The sequence below is a fragment of the Penicillium daleae genome (assembly GCF_028827525.1).
Source record: "Penicillium daleae strain IBT 16125 chromosome Unknown utg000002l_segment0_segment0, whole genome shotgun sequence".
NCBI classification, from domain to species: Eukaryota; Fungi; Ascomycota; class Eurotiomycetes; order Eurotiales; family Aspergillaceae; genus Penicillium; species Penicillium daleae.
In genome coordinates, this window is record NW_026623150.1 from 1627011 (window position 1) to 1648280 (window position 21270).

General features: G+C 52.6%; 5 protein-coding genes across 5 annotated transcripts; 3 read left to right on the plus strand and 2 right to left on the minus strand.

Moving 5' to 3' along the window:
• Positions 1-41: 41 nt before the first annotated feature.
• Positions 42-2511, plus strand: N7458_001610 (uncharacterized protein; the record flags this gene model as incomplete). Its single annotated transcript, XM_056904993.1, has 2 exons — positions 42-88; positions 162-2511. The coding sequence occupies 2 exons, from the start codon at positions 42-44 to the stop codon at positions 2509-2511; spliced, it is 2397 nt and encodes a 798-aa protein (XP_056769100.1).
• A 461-nt stretch (positions 2512-2972) lies between these two features.
• Positions 2973-5174, plus strand: N7458_001611 (uncharacterized protein; the record flags this gene model as incomplete). The annotated part of the gene is made up of 1 exon (XM_056904994.1): positions 2973-5174. The coding sequence occupies one exon, from the start codon at positions 2973-2975 to the stop codon at positions 5172-5174; it is 2202 nt and encodes a 733-aa protein (XP_056769101.1).
• Positions 5175-6094: 920 nt separating this feature from the next.
• Positions 6095-7371, plus strand: N7458_001612 (putative pectin methylesterase; the record flags this gene model as incomplete). Its single annotated transcript, XM_056904995.1, has 2 exons — positions 6095-6715; positions 6802-7371. 2 exons carry the CDS (start codon positions 6095-6097, stop codon positions 7369-7371), a joined length of 1191 nt encoding a protein of 396 aa, XP_056769102.1.
• Positions 7372-8124: 753 nt separating this feature from the next.
• Positions 8125-11170, minus strand: N7458_001613 (Plasma membrane ATPase; the record flags this gene model as incomplete). Its single annotated transcript, XM_056904996.1, has 2 exons — positions 8125-10700; positions 10774-11170. 2 exons carry the CDS (start codon positions 11168-11170, stop codon positions 8125-8127), a joined length of 2973 nt encoding a protein of 990 aa, XP_056769103.1.
• A 5876-nt stretch (positions 11171-17046) lies between these two features.
• On the minus strand, positions 17047-17490 carry N7458_001614 (uncharacterized protein; the record flags this gene model as incomplete). The annotated part of the gene is made up of 1 exon (XM_056904997.1): positions 17047-17490. The coding sequence occupies one exon, from the start codon at positions 17488-17490 to the stop codon at positions 17047-17049; it is 444 nt and encodes a 147-aa protein (XP_056769104.1).
• Positions 17491-21270: the final 3780 nt, after the last annotated feature.

Genomic DNA, 21270 nt, shown 5'->3' on the forward strand with positions numbered 1-21270 from the left:
TTAGATCTGCTTGACCACAATACTCGACGCTTTTATACTAAATGGCGGACCATAATCCTCCATGGCATGGCCGGGGGGTCCAGAATACGTGAGTAACGGCCCCGATGTTCCATCACTTGTCCTTCATCACACAAGCTCTAAGACAAACATCTTCTATTCAGTCCCTCCGCCACGAATAGTCCCCTCTCACCAACAAACCCGGGCAGAGTTCCCCCCTCCTTCGAACGGAACGTCAATCGCCAAAAGACCCAGCGCTGGGTTCAAGCGAAGCAGTATTCATACGATGGTGGCGACTGGGGTGACGATGACGACGAAGAAGAGGAGGAAGAGCCACCCGTGGCACCTGCGCCTCCATACGCCACGCACAAGACGGGCAGCACCTCCGAGTTGAGCTCCAGGCGCTTGTCTGGACTTGGATTTGGAACTGAGGAGTCTCGCGCCAGTCCCACCACCGAAGTCAGGCCACTTCCCAGTGCTAGCGATCAGAAGTCACTGCCTTTCATTCGACCGGCCGATATCTACAAGCGAATGCGCGAAGAGCGAACACCACAAGGTGAAGCTGCGAGTTCAGGACGTCCATCAGAGCCTCAGAGCTCTATGCCATCCGGTCCTGCCTCGACTCAGCCTGTGGTGACTGGTGGCAATGGCACCATGCCTGGGAATTCAAACACCTCACAAACCACTCAAAATGTGCCCTCCATGGCACTGCCAGAGTTGAAAAGAATGTCAGGATTTGGTGCCGACTTCCTCGGTTCCACTGACCCAAGCTCCCAACAAAGTGCAAGCTCCGAGTCCCCGGAGGCTTCGCTACATCACAATCCATCGCAGGCCTCCCAAGACTCCCAGGCCTCTCAGGGCTTCACATCGGTGGTTCACCAGGCCTTCGACGTTCCAGAGACTCCCAACTCCACTGCCGGCAGTGTGGTGCGGTCAAACAGTGACGGAAGTTCTGTCATTAGTCCAGTAATCAGTCACCGTGCCGTTCAGGACGACAAAACGCCCACGATTCCTGAGGAACCCGCGGAGTCTAGTACCCCCACCGACGCGCCCAAGGAAAGTGCGGACCAGGCTCCATCCTTCAAGCCCGGTCATCGACGTGACATAAGCCTTCCCGAGAGTGACAATAGCCCTTCAAGAAGACCTGTGGTTACGGACAGTCAGGTCCCCTCCGCAGGGCAGGCCGAGATGTCATCGGTCTCGCCGGGTCAATCTGGCTCACCGGAGAGACCGGCCGACGTCCCAGGCTCCCTGGGCACATCAATCCCCTCGAGTACGACAGCCGATACTTTCGTCGCACCTCTCAAATTTGGAAGCAATGGTACAATCGCATCTGAAGGCTATCGAGGCGAGATTCCTACAATCATTCCTGCAAGTGCAGGCAACTCGCCGCAGGACACTGACAACGATCGATTGCGTGAAGAGATCATGCGTTCGCTAAGCCGGGAGAACTCACAGGAGCCTGAGCCTGAGCCTCAGCCACAGGCACCCCAGGATGGGTCTATCCCGCAAAATTATGAGAAGTACTGGGATGATTCGGTCGGACCGGGTATAAATGAAGTCCCGAGACCATTGGTCTCAGAAACCCACCCCGACTGGACTAACACACACCCTCTGGCTGCCCAGGACCCATATGCAGCTACGCAAACGCCTGTTGAGACAGTTCCATCAGCCAACGCTGAGCCAAAGAGGCCCCGATTGGGACGGCGTTTCTCGTGGGAGTCGGCCACGTCCGATGAAGAACCTGCGGCACAGTCTCCCGAGACAGATCACATGGTTCCTTCTTTGAGCACAGCTCTGGCTGCCCAGCCACCCGAGCCTATCGTTGAAAACCCAGAGCCCATAGCGGAGAACCTGCCCAGGGATCAGCCATTGACTGCGGGCGAAATTCTCGACGACACTCAGCGCGTTGAGAAGCCCAGGCTTTCAATCGTACCCCCAATCCCACAGACAAACTCTCCACCGGAGGAAATCGCGATCCCCACCGGTGGTCAATTAGCTGAAAGGGAAGTGTCTTTGCCAGTCGGAACATCAAAGGTCGATGAAAACAAGCTGCAAGGTTTCCGCGATATACTCAACAAGACATCTCCTGCGGAGCGCATCCGAGCCTTTGACCAAACTCGAGAGCAATTCGCAACTCTAGATACGGGTATCAAGGCTTGGCTTGAATTTACCGTGCATGCTCATCCAGAGCATGCCGATCTTGTTCATTCCACTCAGACTCTATCGTCTGGCTTCACACGGACCTCGCCCACGACTAGAAAGTTCCCCAAACTCACATCTCTCGGCAATCTTACCTCCAAGGAGGAGGGGGCTCCAGCTGGTGCCGGTCATGCCAGGCGCCCATCTGGTCACATTGGAACCATTGTGACTCGGCAAAATGTCGAGCAGCGTGGCAAGGACCTTCTTCACACGGCTGGCACTTTCAGTGGCAAGGCAGGCGAAGCTGCCAAGGGCTTGTTCGCTAAGGGCAGGAGCAAGTTCCGACCCAGCGGAGACAAGGTAGATACGTGACCTCATTTCCTTTTTGTCATTCTTACTTCCCCTTTTGGCGCGGGTCTTATTCTTTCATTTTGTGTGGACAGCGGGCAGTCTGGCCTTTCTATACTTGATGTTTCCTTATCATTGTTGCATACCACGATGTAATTCCTATCGCTCTGGCATTGGATTCTAGAATGTGACACGAATGATGCATTTGGTTTTTTTTCTCTTCTTTCGGCTCTTCTCTCCTCATTCCCATTTTTATGATTCTTTTTTTCGAGCCGTTCTGATGTTGGTAATGTCTGTAGGTTGACCAATCGGCTCCTTCTGCTTCACGCAGAAGTTTGCAATTACAATTCTCTTCACTCTCAGAGTCAGGTAATTCGGATTCCTCCCATGGTAAATCCTCCTTGCGCAACTCTGTTGTGTTTGGGAGTCTTCCCATCTTCAAGTCCAATCGGAATGACAATCTCTTTGCTGGCCCTGCAACTACAATGGACCCTGCCTCGTCTCTGGAGGGCTCTGCCGATGATGAGCGTGCGGGCAAACGACTCAAAGCCAATGGGTCAGTGGAATATGGACCGTCTGCAGAGACAGACAAAGGAGACTTTCTTGGACAAACTAGCAAGACGCATTCCTCGTCTGCGGATGTCGACCGTCGTAAAAGCGGAGGCTTCCCTGGACAGTCGCAGTTTGCATCCGACCTCGAGCAGGAAATGATCGCGGCACTTGGCCTGTCACCCGCCGAACCCCGTCCTCAACAGGCTTCGACCTTCGAGCCGCGCTTGAGCCCAAGTGCAACTGTCGCTTTGCACTCTGATGGCCCGCGCAGCCAGCCCAAAGACGAATTGAAGAATGACACCGGCAGTTGCTTGACTTGTGCCCCAGCTAGCGAAGAACCAAGCGAGAAGAACTTGCCAGCTCTTCCTATCCGGCCCCCTACACCTCCCACTGTGTCGAACATGAAAGATTCATCACTGCCGAGTATTCCAGTATCCGAGACTATGCTCCCGTCAATCCGCCCAGTGTCTGAAGAGAATGCCAAACCTACTTTACCCAAAATAGAACACTTCTCGATCGACCTCTCGACCCAGGACGTCCCTGTGGAAGGAATCTCACCAGAGGTGCTGCCAAAGGATATCTCGTCTCCAAAGGAAGAGGAACACCCGCCAAGTCTTCCTCCAAAAGATATGCAACCCAGAGGCGTTCCCTCACAGGGCGTTGTGTCTCCGAAGCCAAGATTTGCCGCACGGCAACTGTCCGTCTCCACACTCGGAGTGGATGAGCAGAGAGTTGGCCATCCTCCTGAGGGAGAAGTAGACACACCTCCTTCACCACTGCAGCAACCTGGGAAAATGGCCCAGGATGATATGCCAGACCACCACGCATACGACCAATCTAGCTCCAGAGCTCTGGTATCCGATTTCACTCTGCCCTCACTTGACGACGTCGCGCCAGGATTTGGCTCAACTTACCCACACCGACCTCCGACCTCTGCAGAAATCCTGGAATCAAAGCGCAAGTCAATCAGCGGTCTGCCTCCCTCCACGCCAGCCGTACACAGCCCGCTCCGGAATGAAGTGAGGTACTCTCCAGGAACTCGAAGCAGCATCTTGAGCTTTGGTAGCTTCGGTCGCCAGAGCAATAACAGCAAGGGCACGCGTCCAAATACTCCCGCCAATGAGATGTCAGAGCACGCGGCATCTGGTGATTCGAGGATGGACAAGTTGAAGAATTTTGGAAGAAGACGCCGTGCGTCGGTGGGTAATGCGCTCTCTGGGCTTCAGGATGGATTTTCGAAAGAACTTCAAGGTCTTCAAGCGCGAGGGGCTGAGAGTGAGTCGCAACCGAAGGAGGGTGGCCAGAAGAAGCGGGCCTTTAACAGGATCAGCGTATGTGATATCATCGAGACAAAAGCTTCATACTATCTTATTAACCATTTACAGGGCTTTTTTGGTCGCCAACAAGAACCCCAGCCTGCACAGAGCAAGGCCTTCGATTTTGGTGCTGATAGACCTGCTCCGATGAAAGCCCTGCCAACGGCTCCTCAGAGCTCTCAACCACAAGACTCATTCAGGCACAACGGCAACCTTACTATTGACCCCGTCGACAAAGACCTTCCACCCCCGCCAGTTTCCAAATCTTCATTCTCCTCAGTCGAATCGTCCAATCACGCTCGTGACCCTCGCCAGTGGGCCAGCCTGCCCCTTCCACCAGTCACTGCGACCAATCCTATGCTAACTAGCCGATTCTACTCATCGTTCCAGTCTGAAGAACCTCCCACTGCTACTCAGCATACTCGCACAAAGAGTCAGCCCATGCTGTCCCCGCCGCCATTGTCACCCATCGGAGGATCCGATTCCGACAAAAGCAATCAGTCAATTCCACTATCCGATGTGAGCCAAGTAGAGGAGCGCACTATACCCCAAGAACACGAGCACGAAGATGCTCAACCCCCTGTACCACCAAAGTCACCCGAGATCCAACCTCAGCCCGAGCAAGACCCCAATCTACCAAAAGACGTCTCTGACGTCTCCATCTTCTCAACATATCCCCACCGAGGCGATGCCCGGTTGGTCAATGAGACTCATGAACCCGTCGAGCTCGCAGTCACGCACGATGACTCTAGCGAGGAAATCATCATGTCCCCGACGTCTTACCCAGGACAAGAATGGACGCCGACGGATTACTACTAGCGAAAAGTGATCTGCCGTTTGTTCAGCGACCATACGATACCCACTTTTTTTCTATTTCTGCTGTCTTTACTGATACCCATCTTGTGCCATACTGGAAAGCAGTCTATGGTTTCATTGACTGTAGTTGCGCTGCATGTAGCGTATAGTGAAACTTCATGCTTCTTGTGTATTATCATTCGTTTGATGTAACTAAATCTACGCCATTGCTAGTATTCGAGCTAGCGCTGTACACATGTTTACTCCCAAAGAAATCAGTACTTGCTGCTTGGAAAGATCCTCCTCAGTAGGAAAGGAACTAGAACGAGTACAAGAAAGAGACGCGCTACAGCGTGTTTCAGGCGAGGTAGACGAGCTAATAGAAAGCTTGCAGTATCATTCAACCTCAGTATGACTACTTCCAGTATCTCCATTGTATCGTAGATTTAGGCTAAACCTCTGCTCGTATTGGTACTTGTTCATAGTTAGTTAAATAGGCGGTCATTCCTTCTCCATATCTTCCAATTCCTCGCAAAGTCTCAATCCCTGCAACTTAAACCACCCGCTAGCTTCCCTTTCCCCGCACTCTCACAGGTGGAAGCCCAATTCTCCGTTCCCCAATCTCACTCCTCCACTCTTTCCCAGCAAGATTTTCCACCATGCGGGGAAAGTCAAGCTTCGGGGTGACCCCAGCTTCATGCAGACTTTTGCGGAGATCCTGAAGGACAATACCAATCTATGCGCGGACATCTCTGCCATCTCGGGTATAGCCTCGTCAGGAACAATATGAGCCAGGAGATTTTCCGTCCATCTCGTTGACGGCGTTTCCCAAGCCATTGGCGAGGAGCAATGCCTTGCAGCAGTATAAAAGGACCATACTCGGTCGCCCTGGGGATCCTTCTTCTGCTAGTGGATCCCACCGCATAGCAGGAAGTTGGCCCGCCATGCTCCGCTTGTACATTGCAGCTCTATTCGCGCTCCTGTGGCACGCTGCCTGCGTCCACAGTGTAGCCATCAACCACGTCTCTCGCCAGGAATGCCAGGCCTCGGGCAATCACTGTCCCCAGGGCACTATCAAGGTCTCGGCCTCGGACAAGCACGCAGACTTTACCACCATCCAAGCTGCCATTGAGTCTCTGCCAGATGACAATTCCTCCCAGACCATCCTCATTCTGGCTGGCTCCTACAAGGAGCAAGTGAACGTCACCCGTGCGGGTCCCATCACCCTTCTCGGCCAGACTGATGCTTCTACGGACGCTACCAAGAACAAGGTGACCATCACCTGGGCTGCCGCGAACCAGGACAACACCGGCCAGAGCGTGGACAACGTCTACTCCAGTGTCCTGATCGTCTCTCCTACTCTCGATGCCAGTCTGACTGGCTCGGGCACGACAGGCTACCCAGTGCCAGACGACACCCCCTTTGGCAACAAGAACTTCCGCGCATACAACATCGACTTCACCAACACCTGGGCTGACTACAGTGATGGGCCCGCCCACGCATTGAGCTTCAGCCGTGCCAACGGCGGCTTCTACTACTGTAGTTTTTACTCCTACCAGGACACAGTACGTACAAAACCACCCACCAAGCCATCCTTCCATCAATCCATCATCCATCTATCTATTAGATGATAACACCACCCCTTCTACAGGTCTACGTCGGCAAACTCGGCAACGCGTATTTCTACAAATCGATTCTCGCCGGCCAAACCGACTTCCTCTACGGCTTCGGCACAGCCTGGATCCAATCCTCCGACGTACTCCTCCGCGGGTGCGGCGGCGGCATCACCGCCTGGAAAGGCACCAACACAACCTTCACCAACAAATACGGCATCTACATCGTGGACAGCAACGTGCGGGCCGCAAACGCCTCCGTCGCCCCAAGCATCGTAGGCGCCTGCGCGCTCGGCCGGCCCTGGAACTCGCAGCACCGGTCCATTTTTGCCCGGTCATACGAGGACGCCAGTATCAGGGCTAGTGGGTACATTGACTGGATTGTCTCTGGGGTGGGGCGGAATGAGAAGGGGATTACTCTTATGGCGGAGTATGAGGCGTATGGGCCCGGGTTTAATGCGACGGGGCGTGCGGCGGGGAATGTTACTACTGTGTTGGGGAGGAGTGGGTTTGAGCCGTATAGTGAACCGAGTAAGGTGTTCCAGAATCAGGCGGGTGTGTTCGGCGATGTGCAGTGGATTGATTGGGAGACTGTTTATGCGAAATAGAGATGGGTATGGTCACTATGATGATGATGGTTCTATTACGTGGTCTAGGTTGCAGTTTACCTAGAGTATAAAGAGAGTTCTTGCAACATGGTGCTTGCTTAGATATTAGCTAGGGTGACTAGTAACAAAGACTAAGGCAGTGTTGGGTGTCTTCAGCATGGAGCAACCTTTGTGAAATCAAATCTGGTTTGCAGAGAACTTGGGGGCAAGAAAGAGAGAAACGACTTTAGAACAGAGCCGTCCAACACAGTTGAGAGCCAGTTGAATAGCCAAGTTACTACTACAGTAGAAATACTACAATGAAAAGCGATTACAATGCACAACAATCATTAAAATCCCTCCATGACTTGACTAAGTACCACTATTAACGACATACATACACGTAGAGAAAGAAAACTTGAGATCTATCAACTCGAAAGCAAACAGATGTCAAGGGGTAAAAACACACAAAAGTCTATGATACGGGGGGGAAAAACAGAGGGCAAAAAAAAAAAGACAAGAGACCGAGCCTTTTTTTCGTCCCAAACGGTATGCATGTCCACAGACTGGTCGAGACAAGAAGAAACACACAGGATCCGCGTGGTAGGATAGAACAAGAGGCACGACGAGGGAGAAAAATGGATGGGGAAATAAGGGATAAAGGAAAAAAGAAATTATTGACCTCGGACCAGGAGCGAGTCAGGAAAGATTAACCGTTTGGCGAAAAGGAGAGAAACGGGTTAATAAGGTATTTGTGCAGAGAGCGCACATCCTTTACTCCTCCTCCTCGACCTCCTCGGTGCGGGCACCAAGGGTGTAGCGGACCTTGCCTTCACGGTCGGTCTCGAGCTCGATGGCCAGCTTGGACATGTGAGCGATCATGTTCTCGATCTTGGTGTCAGCCTTGGAGCGGGTCTTGCGGCCAAGGTTGTCCAGAGCGGGAATGATGGTGAGGATGTAGTAGACGACGGCAATGATGACGGTGACACCAATGGAGTAGGCCCAGATGACAACGACGGTGACAATGTCGACATCGTTGTTGGTGGAGAAGGTGGCGGAGTCGTGGGGGGAGGTCTGGTGGAAGTCACCAGAGAGCCAGCCGAAGACACAGAACAGGGTAGCGAGGACATCGACAACGAAGATGGCGATGACCAACTGCCACGAGGGCCAGGTCTTGCCACCACGGGTAACGAAGATGAGCCAGTTCTCAGTCAGGGCAATCTCAAGGAAGAGAATCTCCTGGGGAGAGCCGAAGTTCTGGATGATACCACCGTCGCTGAGGAAGAGAGTAGCGCGAACGATCCAGGTGGCGGCGGCCAGAAGGATTCCGAGAACGACGGAGATAACCCAGATCTTAGGCAGCTGCCACTCGACAGGACGGGCCTCGAAGTGAGCGTTATCGTAAGCGACGGCAATTGTGGCAAGATCGGCAAACAGGGCGATGAAGACAATCAGGTCAGAGCGGACAGTCTCATTAATGATGATCATAGAGGTAACCAGGTAAATCTCAAGGTGCAGGCAAAGAGCGATACGGTACTGGATGTAGGCCTTCATGCGCTGGAAGATCTGACGGGCCAGCTTGATAGCATCGACAATGGTGGACAGACCGGGGGCAAGGAAGACAATATCGGCGGCAGCCTGGGCAGCCTCGGTGGAACCCTCGACGGCAATACCACAGTCGGCCTTCTTGAGAGAGGGAGCGTCGTTGACACCGTCACCAGTCATGGCAGTCAAGTGACCACGCTGCTGGAGCATCTCGACGACCTGGTACTTGTGCTCGGGGAAGACCTCAGCGAAACCATCAGCCTTCTCAACGAGGTCGTGCTGGGCAGAGCCGGCGAGACCACCGTGGATCAGACGCTCAGAGTCGTAAACCTTGGTACCGAGAGCAAGCATCTTGCAGGTCTCCTTGGCGATAGCGATAGCGTCACCAGTCAACATCTTAACGGACAGACCAAGAACCTGGGCCTCAGCGATGGTGTGGGCAGTGTCCTCACGAGGGGGGTCGAACATGGGGTACATGCCCAGAAGCTGCCAAGGCTCACCCTCCTTCTGGACGGCGACACCGAGGGAACGGAAACCACGGCGAGCGAACTCGGCGGCCTTGTCACGGTAGAGCTTGGCCTCCTCCTCGGAGCACTCAGACATGTTGAGGATAGCCTTGGGGGCACCCTTGGCACAAATGTAGCGGACACCATCACAAGTGCAGACAGTGGTAATACGCTTGGAGACGGGGTCGAAAGGAGAGTACTTCTCGGTAATCCAGTTACGAGCGAGAATTTCACGGGCCTTGGGGTAGCGGCGGAGAGTAAGGATAGTGACCTTGTCAATGGGATCAAGGTTCTTGACGTTGTGAGACGAGGCGATAGCGGCGACAGCCATCATCCAGTTGACATCAACACCCTCGGCGACGTAGGGCTCACGGATAGACAGCTGGTTAGCAGTGAGAGTACCAGTCTTGTCAGAGCACAGGATGTCGACACCAGCGAGGGACTCAATGGCAGTGAGCTTCTGGACGATAGCCTTCTGCTCAGCGAGGTAGGCGGCACCGACGGCGAGAGTAGTGGTGGTAACGACGGGCAGACCGACGGGGACACCGATAACGAGCAGAATAAGGGTGTAGCGGAGCAGGGTGTTCTCAGAGTCCTCAGGGGTAGCGATCTTCAGGTGACGGAAGAAACCACCAATCCAGGCAGCGAGAATCCAGAACATGACGAGAACGAGCAGAGAGGTACCGATGTTGTCCATGACAGCCTTGAAGTGACCAGAGTCCTTGGCACCCTGAACCAGAGCAGCGGTCTTACCGACGAAGGACTGGCGGGCAGTAGCAGTGACGATACCGTAGGCCTTGCCGCGCTTGCAACCAGTGGTGTAGTAGCAAGTGTCGGCCATGTACTTGTCAACAGCGAGGGACTCACCAGTGATGGCAGACTGATCGCAAGCAATCAGAGAGACACCCTGGTGGATCTCACGCTCGTCCTCATCCTCATCCTCAGCCTTCTCCTTGAGGGTGTCGTCCTGGGAGGTAACAAGGTACTCCTTGTAGGTCTCAAAGTTCTCGGGCTTGGAGTAGTCACAGATCAGACGGACATCGGCGGGGATAACGTGGCCCTCCTCGACGATAACGATATCACCAGTAACCAGCTCGCGAGCCAGGATCTCTTCCTCCTGACCGTTGCGAACAACCACAGCGCGCATAGCAATGTCACCCTTGAGAGAGGCAACGACATCGGCAGCCTGCTTCTCTTGGTACCAACCAACGAGAGCGTTGAGGAGCAGAATACCACAGATGACACCCAGATCGATCCAGTCACGCAGACCAGCAGCGAGGACGACAGCAAGTTCCATAACTGTAGAAATATACGCGTTAGCAATTGGGCCCTCCAATTGACGCGTTCCAATGACCCAGGGAAATCAACTCACCATACAGAATAGGACCACGGAAGTAACCAATGAACTGAATGAAGATGTTGGTCTTCTCAGTGACCAGCTCGTTCCAGCCGCACTTCTTACGGCGAGGCTCGATGTCGCTGGAGCTCAGACCGGAGCGCAGCTCGGTGTCGAGCCACTCATCGGGGCATTGCCAGCCCTCCTCAACACCGTCACCCTTCTTGGCCCAGAACTTCCAGAAGGGCGCCTTCTTGTCGTGAGTGCTGAGGGCGCCAGCACTGGAGGTGGAACCACGGCGGCCATCGCGGGCAGTCGAGATGTAGCGGTTGAGAGCCGAGTACTCATCGAGGTTGCCGTCGTTCACATCGGCGTCGCGGTGACGGTCACCGTTTTCGACATCGGGAGCATAGGAGATCCTCCGCTCCGCCATTGTTGCTGCTGCTTCGGCTCACAAAGCCTTCGGAACCCAACGATATGAGCAGATGGCAAAACACCAACACACAATGGCAGGTATGGCGTGAGACGGAATAGTCCTATGGGGAAGGAAGAAAAGAAGGGAAAGAATCGGAGGGGGGGGAGGATGCTGAGGAAGTGGACTACTTTATAATACCTTTGGGATTGGGGGTGGGCGGGTGGAAAGAGACGCGCGAGAGAGCGAGAGTCGTTGGAGGGAACGGGAGTGAGTGTGGATAATGGACCAGCTTGTGTGAGGGAAATAAAAAAAAATAATTCAAGAAAAAAAAAATTCTGAAAGTGTAAAAAATGGCACGAAAAATAAAAAATAGGAAAAAAAAAATAAAGAAAAAAAAAAAATACGAAGGGAAATATTCCAGGAAGAAAAATACCCAAACGGGGGCAAACTGGGATACGACTGGTTACTATGGAGCGAGGGTCTGGTTGCTAGGCCAAAGCATGTAACCCAATACAAGACAGTACATCATTACATACAACATCAACACAGCACCAAGTTATAGTGCCGAGGACTCCTCGGACTACTTTCTTGTCTGTGATCTTCCTCTCTTGCCATTCAGCCAAGACTGGCCTCCAAACTTTGTAAATTCAAACTAGTAGCAACTAGCTATCCTCCATCTCCGATAGAGGATCTCCCTCTCTCGGATTCAATCTTCGTCCACGGCCAGTCCAACGGGGTCAGCACGCGTCGCGCAGACTCCGGCAGGCCTGGCCGAGAGCAGCCACTGACGGTACCAGTCGCGTCTCATTGGGTTGATCGGGTGGAGCAACTTCCCCCATCGAGTATAGTCAATACATGCATAACACATTCAATTACCCATCGCATACACGAAAAAGACCCGCGACGAGCACCAAAGAAAAAACTCTTCGCACTCGCTTTGCGACCGGCACTGTTCTGCCGAGTGGCACCCCACACTGGCACAGATGGTCTTGGTACACTCGGTACACGGCCAACTCGCAACATCGCCCTGTAGTCCTGTACCCTAACTGTATGCGACTGTATCCCCACGATACGATCTGTACCGAATGTACAACGATTTCCTAGCCTTACCAAGTGCGGTGCCCCAGCTGCTCCCAGCTTGACTATGCGCGATTTTCTCTGGGGGACGTGGGAGAAGGATGAGGGGAGGGTAATTTCCATCCCATACTTCCGAGACTTTTTCCCTCCCAAGACAAATGACAAGAACAAACTAGAGGATTTGGCACGGTGCGATTCCAATGGAAAAAACCGCTCTACCCGAGTCTACCGTATACCAAATGTACAGTATGTACTACAGTACGTATGTCGGATAGTTTGGGTTATGATGTGCCCAGGGATGCGAGCCGGAGAATTGGCAAAGAATTCAATCCCGCCCGACCATACCCATACTAGTAGTTATTGTATGTATACATCGTGAACTTGCAACTCAGATATGACCATCGTAGTAGTCTACTAGTCTAGTCCTGGAGTTAAGGATCATCTTACAGGAGCATCTTGCTCTTTTCAGCGAGATGGCCCGAACCTTGCCCATTTTCTGATTTCCTATGCTGCCGCTTCAGTCGCCCTGATACTGGACTTCCGTATACTGCATTTTGCCCCTGGTACCAATCTGCATCTGGTCTTGGAACAAGGTCAATTCAAGCAACAACACCAAAAAAAATTTCTCTAATGACGGCATCGATCATAATTTTTTTTTCTTTGCTACTCTGGGCCACCGTGACAATAGATTGATCACGAAATCACACCCCAAAGCATCATCGGTTAGTAAGGGGCTCCGAAAGCAGCCAAGACTATTCAGAAATGTATGCCAATGCTGGAGGTATTCAGAGTGGACGTCCTCTCTCCTCTCTCTCCCCCAAAGGCTCTCGGGGTTCAACACACTCTGAACCGTCCGTACCGTACAACCCCGTATCTTATTTACGTAGCATCTGTAATATCCAGAAACACACACAGAGACCACCGACAACCGATCAGTCCCCTCTCTTTGGCTCGTTAGATTACCATTATGTCACTGGGCTGACTAACTATTCTCTTCAGCGTTAACTCGGATAAACCACAAGTTAAACCCTCTTCGAAGTCTTCGCCCTTTTCTTATCGACACATCCCCGCGGAGCTTAGCACCACCCACCCTCGCCCCAACTGCCTCCTTCGTATCTCACCAACCATGGACGATCGCTACTCTCCACGAGCCAGCGAGGCCCCAAGGCCGGGTCCCAGAAGCGTCATTTAAATTCGGCGTCCGTGACTGGCCGACGCGACCGGCCAGGTCCCCGCCCGCTAAAGCCCGGCTAGTCAAGAAAGACCGCGCATGTATCGAATCAGAACATCCCGGTGTGTCCGCGATGATTTCATCGCCTGTGCGGATCGGCGCCCTGCGACTCTCAGTCGATACATGCCTTTCTTGTTGTGTGCTGGTCTCTTCTCTTTTTGGGGGGTTTCCCCTAACCTTCAGTGGAGTGATGTCTTTTTCGTTGTCTATGGAGGGAGCTAGCTCGCTGGCGAAAGGCGCATGGCTCGGTTGGCCGTCGCCGTGACAGCATAGATTGTGACACACTGGATTAGCCCTCGCACGGGAGGTCGTTCCTATTTGAGATGGTCTACGGAGACTCGAGGGGTGATGGAAGTTGACCGAGGTGTTGCCCATAGACCAACTCCGTCATAGCGTGATGATAATATCACCAAATAGAGAAGGCTGGGGAAATGCCAAAACCAGAGCCATGATGCTGTCATCCTGTATCCCGTACATCATGGACGGAGTACGAAGTACAGTTATCTGTATATTGTCCAGTCTAGGTGGTCATCCGCGCTTCACACCCAACGCCAACAGGGAATAATCCCGGTTCGCATAAGCCCATTCCATACACCACGACGACAACAACCTATCGCAGGTTCGCAACTGTAGGAAATGATGCCAATAGTCGATCATTCCGGGGATCCTCTCAAGGACGTAAGCACAACGTTCGATCTCACCTCAAGCTTCCTGCATCCTGCATGCGCGACGATTGGCCCATCCACCCAATCCCGCAGGGCCAGCTTAACTCAAAACTACACCACCCAGCATCCCATCCAACAGGAAACTTCCAATCCCAACACACATGCACCCCGGGTTTACGGTTGACAACTGTACTGGACTTATCTCGTCAGAACTGCCCACTAGCAAGGCCAGGCCAGCCCTGTTCTGTTCCATTATCCATAGCTCTGTCTGGAAGGAGCGGGATAGTGCAGACGCGCCGAGTTTAGACTCGAGATTGGCATCGTGCACGAGCCGTCTGGAGGAGGGAAGGCTCTTTGACAAAGTACGTACTCCGTCACTACGGAGTTATCGTGACATATCATATTGAGCTTGTTCGCCACCGACCAATTGGTGAACGAGCTCCTTCTCAGACACACGAGTCTGAAGTATTGCATGCCTGATAAATGAGGCTATCCACGGCCGCATGTCACCACCCAGCAGGTCACCATCCTCAACACGCCCTCTCGCTTTCGTATACGGCCGTACTACTGTACTCCGTCCTTCTTACTAGCATCCTCCATCCACGACATAACTCCTCCGTAGTTACCTTCATATCACCACGGAGGATTAACGATGGGCGCCGCCCTGTAGCTCGGGCTACCCGAGTAGGTATCCCCCCCCGGCGCTTTCCGCGGCTGACGTGCCGTGCCAGGCAGGACCAGCCAATTGCGGGTTATGTAGAAGGATCATTGAAACCGCGAAAGGGGGCCGAAGCTCGACAAGAGAGCCGTCAGAGACTACAGAAGCAGTCCAGACCATGGACTTTTATCTGCATCACGCCGAACAGGGTTGTGTATACTACTTATTGTTCAAAACGTACTTTGCAATAATGTCTCACGATACCCCCTGGCTTGTTCCTGGAACATCTAGATAACAATACCAGCTAATGACTACTCTAACTTCTATAGATTCATGGACTCATCGCAAGCAAGAAGAGCAGTCCAGGGGGGCCAGTCTATCTTCAACAACCCGCTATTTTCCCAGTCTAAATGGTTCGAGCTTAGCTCGCAGAACCTAATAAGATTGCGCAGGGTGTCCTCCACACCATCCCCCAAGCTGATAGTTCAAACCCGCCTCCTAATAATAACCGCCCCCATCACCTCCGTCCAGTGAGAGATGCGAGACGAAAGGTGTCGAGCTCCCTTAGCTCCTGGCCAGAATAAACGAATGTGGGCCAATTCCTCCTGAATCCGGCGGATAGAGAAATTGTGCCAACGTGGGAAAGTGCGTATCGCTAGGCACTGCTGCTGCTGGCCCTCCCCTTGACTTAGAGGAGAAGATTACTGGTTAGTTACTGTAGTAGAGCGTGCAATTTTGCAGTACAATACTCATTAATGGCCAACGCTTCGTCCCTTACGACCCCGTGCGAGACCATTCGCGAATTGAGTTATGATCCTTTCCGGGGGATTCTCGCTGGTTGGCGCGAGCTAGGGACGGTACCCACGTCAGCCAAGCCTTTTGTCTCGCGCGATTCTGGGGGGGGAACACAGTAGACATAGTTGGATGTTCTTCATCCTGCAGGCGTGGATATTTCAATTTCTCAGTATAAGGGAAAGGGGGGTACGATAGGTGGTCGCGATAGTATGGACTACGGAGTATGCTCTCCTCTCCGTGCTGCAAATAAGAAATTTTCCCGGCGATAGTGTAAAGCGGGCCCCCTCATCGCGAGGCTCGTACATGCTACATGCAGCGTCAGCGCGAAAGTGGGGAGCTCCATGGAGCTGCCAGACTGATTACAGTAGTAGGACTAGGTTGGACTTGTCCATGGGCCAGCACAGGAAGATGAAATAGGATCAAGACAGGGTGTCATCGATGTGGTGAATATATTGGTTCTAAGCCCTGGAACCAGTAAATGCATGGGTAGCCCGGTTGCGGCACCAATTGGAAGACGTTGATTCAAAAGGACTGGGCGGTGGATATATCGAAGCGTTGAGAAAACATATCGCGAAAGGTGTACCCCACGCGCGAGCCGTGGAACGGGGGAGTGGGCAATGTTCCACAAGGCAGGATATTGTGTTGGAGGTAGATTATAAGGTTGAACATGGAATTTTATTGTGTGGGAAGTGTTGCGACCGTTGAGAGTCGAGACATGGATAGGGAGTCCTTCCTCGTCTACAGATACAACCACATCATCGGCAAAAAGGTGGTCGTGCGACCGTGAGAGATACCGTCATCATCGAGATCAGCATACAGAACCCCTGTACACCCCGTCGATCGGCACAAAACCCGTGATTTGCCTTACGGAAGGGGACGGTGGATCAGACTCTGTCAAGGTTATTTAGGACATTTCTCGGCCTCATGTTTTTTGCCTCAAAGGCGACGAGTACTTCCTCACGTGGGAAAACCTTACCTCCCTGGTCTCCAGGAAGTATCCGGGTGCTCCGACCAGGATGAGCAGCCAATTTAGGGCGCCAGAATCGGATAGTGTATTCAGCCTTGGGGCGATCGCGCCGCTGATGTCGTGGACGTAATTATGCACTCAGTTGTCGTTGACAAAACGCACGGAGGTACAGTATGTATGTACTTCGTACTTTCTGCCTTAGATCTGTACAGCATACGAAGACGAAGTACATCCCGGGCCGGGAGAGGAAGAAATCGGCTCCAGCACGGGGCGCCAATATGCAGCAGATTGAAAATGCCTCAATTCTAACCTCCTCCAGACATCCAAGACCGGCGGCGAGGGTCGTGACGGGGCCCCGAACTAGGTCTTGGGGGTACAGTATGAGTGGTGTGGGTTTGCCACGGCGACTCGGCCATGTTTGACACCACGAAACTCCCACGCTCCATTCAGGGCCAGGGTCAAGGCCCTTTTCGTGACCCTACAGAGGTACTGGCAGTCTGCTCATCCGTTGCCACCCGTTGCACCCGCACAGAAAGAGAAGGTCAAGACAAGAGACTCGCGAGCCGGGGGGGGGGGCAACCAAAGGTACGGTGAAGACTGAGAACCCCCAACATTTAGCCTCAAATGGGCGATTTGATGATTATCACAATTGCTCAAAGCCAGAGTAATCTGGAGGCCGCTGTTCCCCAGTGGGGACTCCAGGACTCCAGGACTCCATACTTCTCGGGGTGGACTCTTCCTTGCCAGTCCATTGTTCGTTTCTCCATCTCCCATCTCGACTTCAGTGTTCACCGGCACCGAATCTGCCTTGGACTGGGTGTGCTGCTGGGCCTCGAGTGGAGCCAAGCTAGCAGTGCGTGCGCGCAAGCAAAACCTCCAATGGAGTCGGTTGTTCTCGATGTCTTCTAGAAGCCTTCTGTCTCCGGATCCATGGATGAGCTGCATGGAGGCTGACTTTTTTTTCTCGCGCTCTTTGCTGGTTCCTTCTCTGTGCTTTGCGGTCGTATGTCCATTATGCACGCCATGGTTTGGCGCTGATAGGCTCGGCGTACTCGGAAATCGGCATTCCCACTTTTGGGGGGGGAATTGCCTCTCGGGCAGGGCCCATCAGGTCTCCAAATTGGCAATTTGGGGGGACGTGCTCGAGATAAGAGTGAAACTCTCACGTCATGGGCTTATCGATGCCGTTTTCGCGAAAGCGCTACGAGTTCGCCAGCCTGCGAGTCGCGTCTGATGGCCGTCATCGCCAGGACTATGCCTGAGCTGGTTGGATTCTCCTAGCCCAGTTAGTCTACCGTAGTGAGTGCTCAAAAGCTTCCCAAACAGGGAGGATAAAATACGGCAGTTACCACCAGCACGACTGCTTATGTAATGTTGTATGGGGTCAGAAACGGTCATTTATCGGCGTATGGGGTTTGGTCACGACAATACGGCCGGAAAGGAACGAAATGCCCAATCAGGAAAAGTGTGAAAATAACAGCCATTGACCAATGAAATATCGTCAATCTGGCTGAGTCAGCCTTGCCCGCTGCCGTTTTTCCCGCTCGCGCCCAGGGGAAACGGGCACAGAAGACTAGACTAGACTACTGCTTGCACCTACGCAGCTTGGACATGCCCTATCCACCAGCGAGCTAGGAAATTTGACAGAAACCCTTTTCAGTTGATCCCATCCGTCAAAAAAAAAAGTCAATTGACCCTTCAATTCTCCGTGGAAAACACCCCCATCACATTCTGCACGTCCGACAAGCAGAAAAAAAAAAAGTCCATAGAAATCAAAGAACCCATGAGCAAATCATCTCATCAACAGCTCGCGAGAGCTCTCTCTCCCCCGTGTTCGGCCACCAGGGCTCCTTCCAATAATCAATGGAGACCGCGCATCACTACGATCCTCCACTCTCACCCCCCAAAGCAATTCTAGGACTAGGGCCAACACCATCGCTCTTGGCTCGCACCACGCAGCCGTGTACCTACCTTAGCGGCAAGAAAAGAGGAGCTCCGATTCCACCAATTCCAGCAATCAGACGCCCCAGTTGCGGTCAGAAATGGGTCCCGGGCCATCTGAATCAAACCCTCACCGGTGGGCCAGAGGAGCATCGTGAAGGGGGGCGCCCCACTGGACGATCGCCCGCCTGCCAAATCGTTGCTTGGCTGACGCGAGCCCCGTTCTTGTCGGCCTCCAGTCTGAGGTCTGCTTGCCGACCCTGCCCGTTTGGGAATAATCATCGTGAGGCATTTTTGACTGGGGCGTTATCGTGCAGAGAGGACGAGGTGGCATTGCGCTACGACGACGGGATTAATTGGATCTTCATCGTTGTTTGAACTGACAACTGACATGCGGAGGAAGAAATTCGGGGATGAGAACGAATTACAGAATGCGGAGGAGATGCGATGCTTTGCTTTTCTTTGGCTTGCTTTTGCGCATCGTCGGCTAAATACTTGCTATGGCGCGGAACGGGCGCGAGTTTTTGATTGAAAGGTTGTCAACAATTGACGCTTTAAACGTCGGTATTATTAGTGGTAGTTCGAGAGAAACGACACATCCTTACGGATGCACAAGGCTGAGGCATCCCTGGTCCTGCCTCGACCTGGTCTGTATACACTGTGCACTATGCAAAGCGCATAAACCTCCTCGTTGTCAGTATACACTGTGCACTATGCAAAGCGCATAAACCTCCTCGTTGTCAATAGCTATACATAGCACTCCGTCTAATTATCTCTCTAGCTAGGCACTAGATCCCAATCTACAATAGTAACCAGCACTAAAACAAGCCTATCACTAAACCAGCTGGAAACAAGCACTTACCCCCCTTTTCACCCCCTCAACATCGGGTTCGCCAAGCGATCCCAGCGTCTCCATCCCAGGTTTTCCCCAGGGTTCACCATCAGCAGCCCATGGAGAAAAGAAAAACAAAAGCAATAACTACACTAAAGACCGGTGAAGAGGGCTGACAGCGTCTCGACTCAAGCCTCCCGGCGTCTCGAACTCATTACTCCAGCGAGACACCGAGAAGAATCGAAACAATGCTCCAATGATAATTGCTTGACTGCTTGTTACTAAGAATGCACTCCGTAGTAAAGTTTCCATTGCGGTTCCCGCGCCTGCAGGGAAGCTTTAAGGTTTGAGGGTTCGGACCATCCAGCGTTGCTGATGTGCTCGTGGCTAGACTGGCTGTACAGGATGTATACAAACTCCACGTAAAGTGTAAAACTGTACAGAGCATGCATGTCCTCCCTGCGAAAGAACTGGGCAATTACGGACCACGGACTCCCTGCACGATGCAAGGAGATGAACGTGGTTAGCGGGTAGCGGTTGGTCGGCGGATCGGTGCTACGGTGTAGTGCGAGGCCCGAGGCCGAGATGGCCATGTTCATACAATAACTACAATACAGGATAGGGTATGGATTCGGGATCATCTGGATGAGAGATTAAATTGATGGTTTAGCGGTGTTGTGGCGGTAAAGATTCGGCGGCTTATTCGTATCTGCATCACTGCAGAGATTGTTGCGTGACTTTTTTCCGTAATCATCCATTTATTCCGTCCTAATCATGACATGACTCGATAGATAGTTAGTATGATGGACAAATTGGTGAGTCAAATAGCTGACTCCATAGTTAGTTAGTGTACTCCGTACATAGTGAATCATCTAGAACGGACTAATTGGAGCGTTCTGGCAAGAGGGGCCAAGGAATGGAGAACGGGGCAAAGATGGACATATCCTGTCCCAATCAGTGCGTACACAGTTCGCTCACCAGCTCACCGCGACAATTTTCCTTCTTCGAGCTCATCAACATGGCTCCTGCATAAGCCGCCATCGTCATCGATCCAACATAAGGCCATCACAATACTAATTTCATTCATACAAAGTTCGAAATACTTCATACCCTGGTCGGCAACGACTCCGGATATCGGCCGTCCGTGCTTCTGCGCCTTTTTTCCTACTAGTCCACGCAGTGATTTTCGATTATTCAAGCCCTTCCCTTACGTCCATTACCTATCTAGCTTGGCCTTGCCACTATTGCCCCAGAAGATCCCCATTGGCGCCCCGACGCCGTCGTGCTTTCGGCAACTTTGCCTCGGCCCAACGTCAAATCCAGTGAAAAAGACGTGAGGGAAAAAGAAGGACTTCGGCCTTAATCGGTCGGAATGCCGAATCTCGAAAGGCCGACGCGGCAACGCGGCAGCGCGGGAGTCGGCACCGGGTGATAGATATGGCTAACTCTTTACGACACGTTGCAGAAGGGTTTTTCTACGTGTTTCTTCTTGTGTGAATGGAACCGTGGTTGTTAGTCCTTTTTGTGTCTGATTAGTGGTATGTCGCGGATTCGCTAGGAACACAATGCACCTCTGACGTTAGCGCTTTCGGAGTTATTTTGGCTTGGGGTTCGGCTAAATTGTCGAGTCCACTGAAAAATTTTATGGTTATCAGTGTGCTCGCGTGAGACGGACACCCGCAAATTGTGGTCAGCCCTATTGTGGCGTGTGTCCTTTTTGGGAAACGTAGAAAATGCGATTCTCGCTTTCGTACTCGGACTCCTGGGGGTGGTCAACTGTCCAGTTCTAGGGTTCTTGGGGTTTGGCAGCTTTGTTTTGAAGGCTCCGAATAGGGTCACAGTGCTGACAGTGATGTGTTCGCGTTGTGCTTGGCTGCGTCAAATCCCTGCGCCGATCAACAATAATCAGAGTCATCAATGGAGTAGATTGATTTACGAATAATAGTGCACAA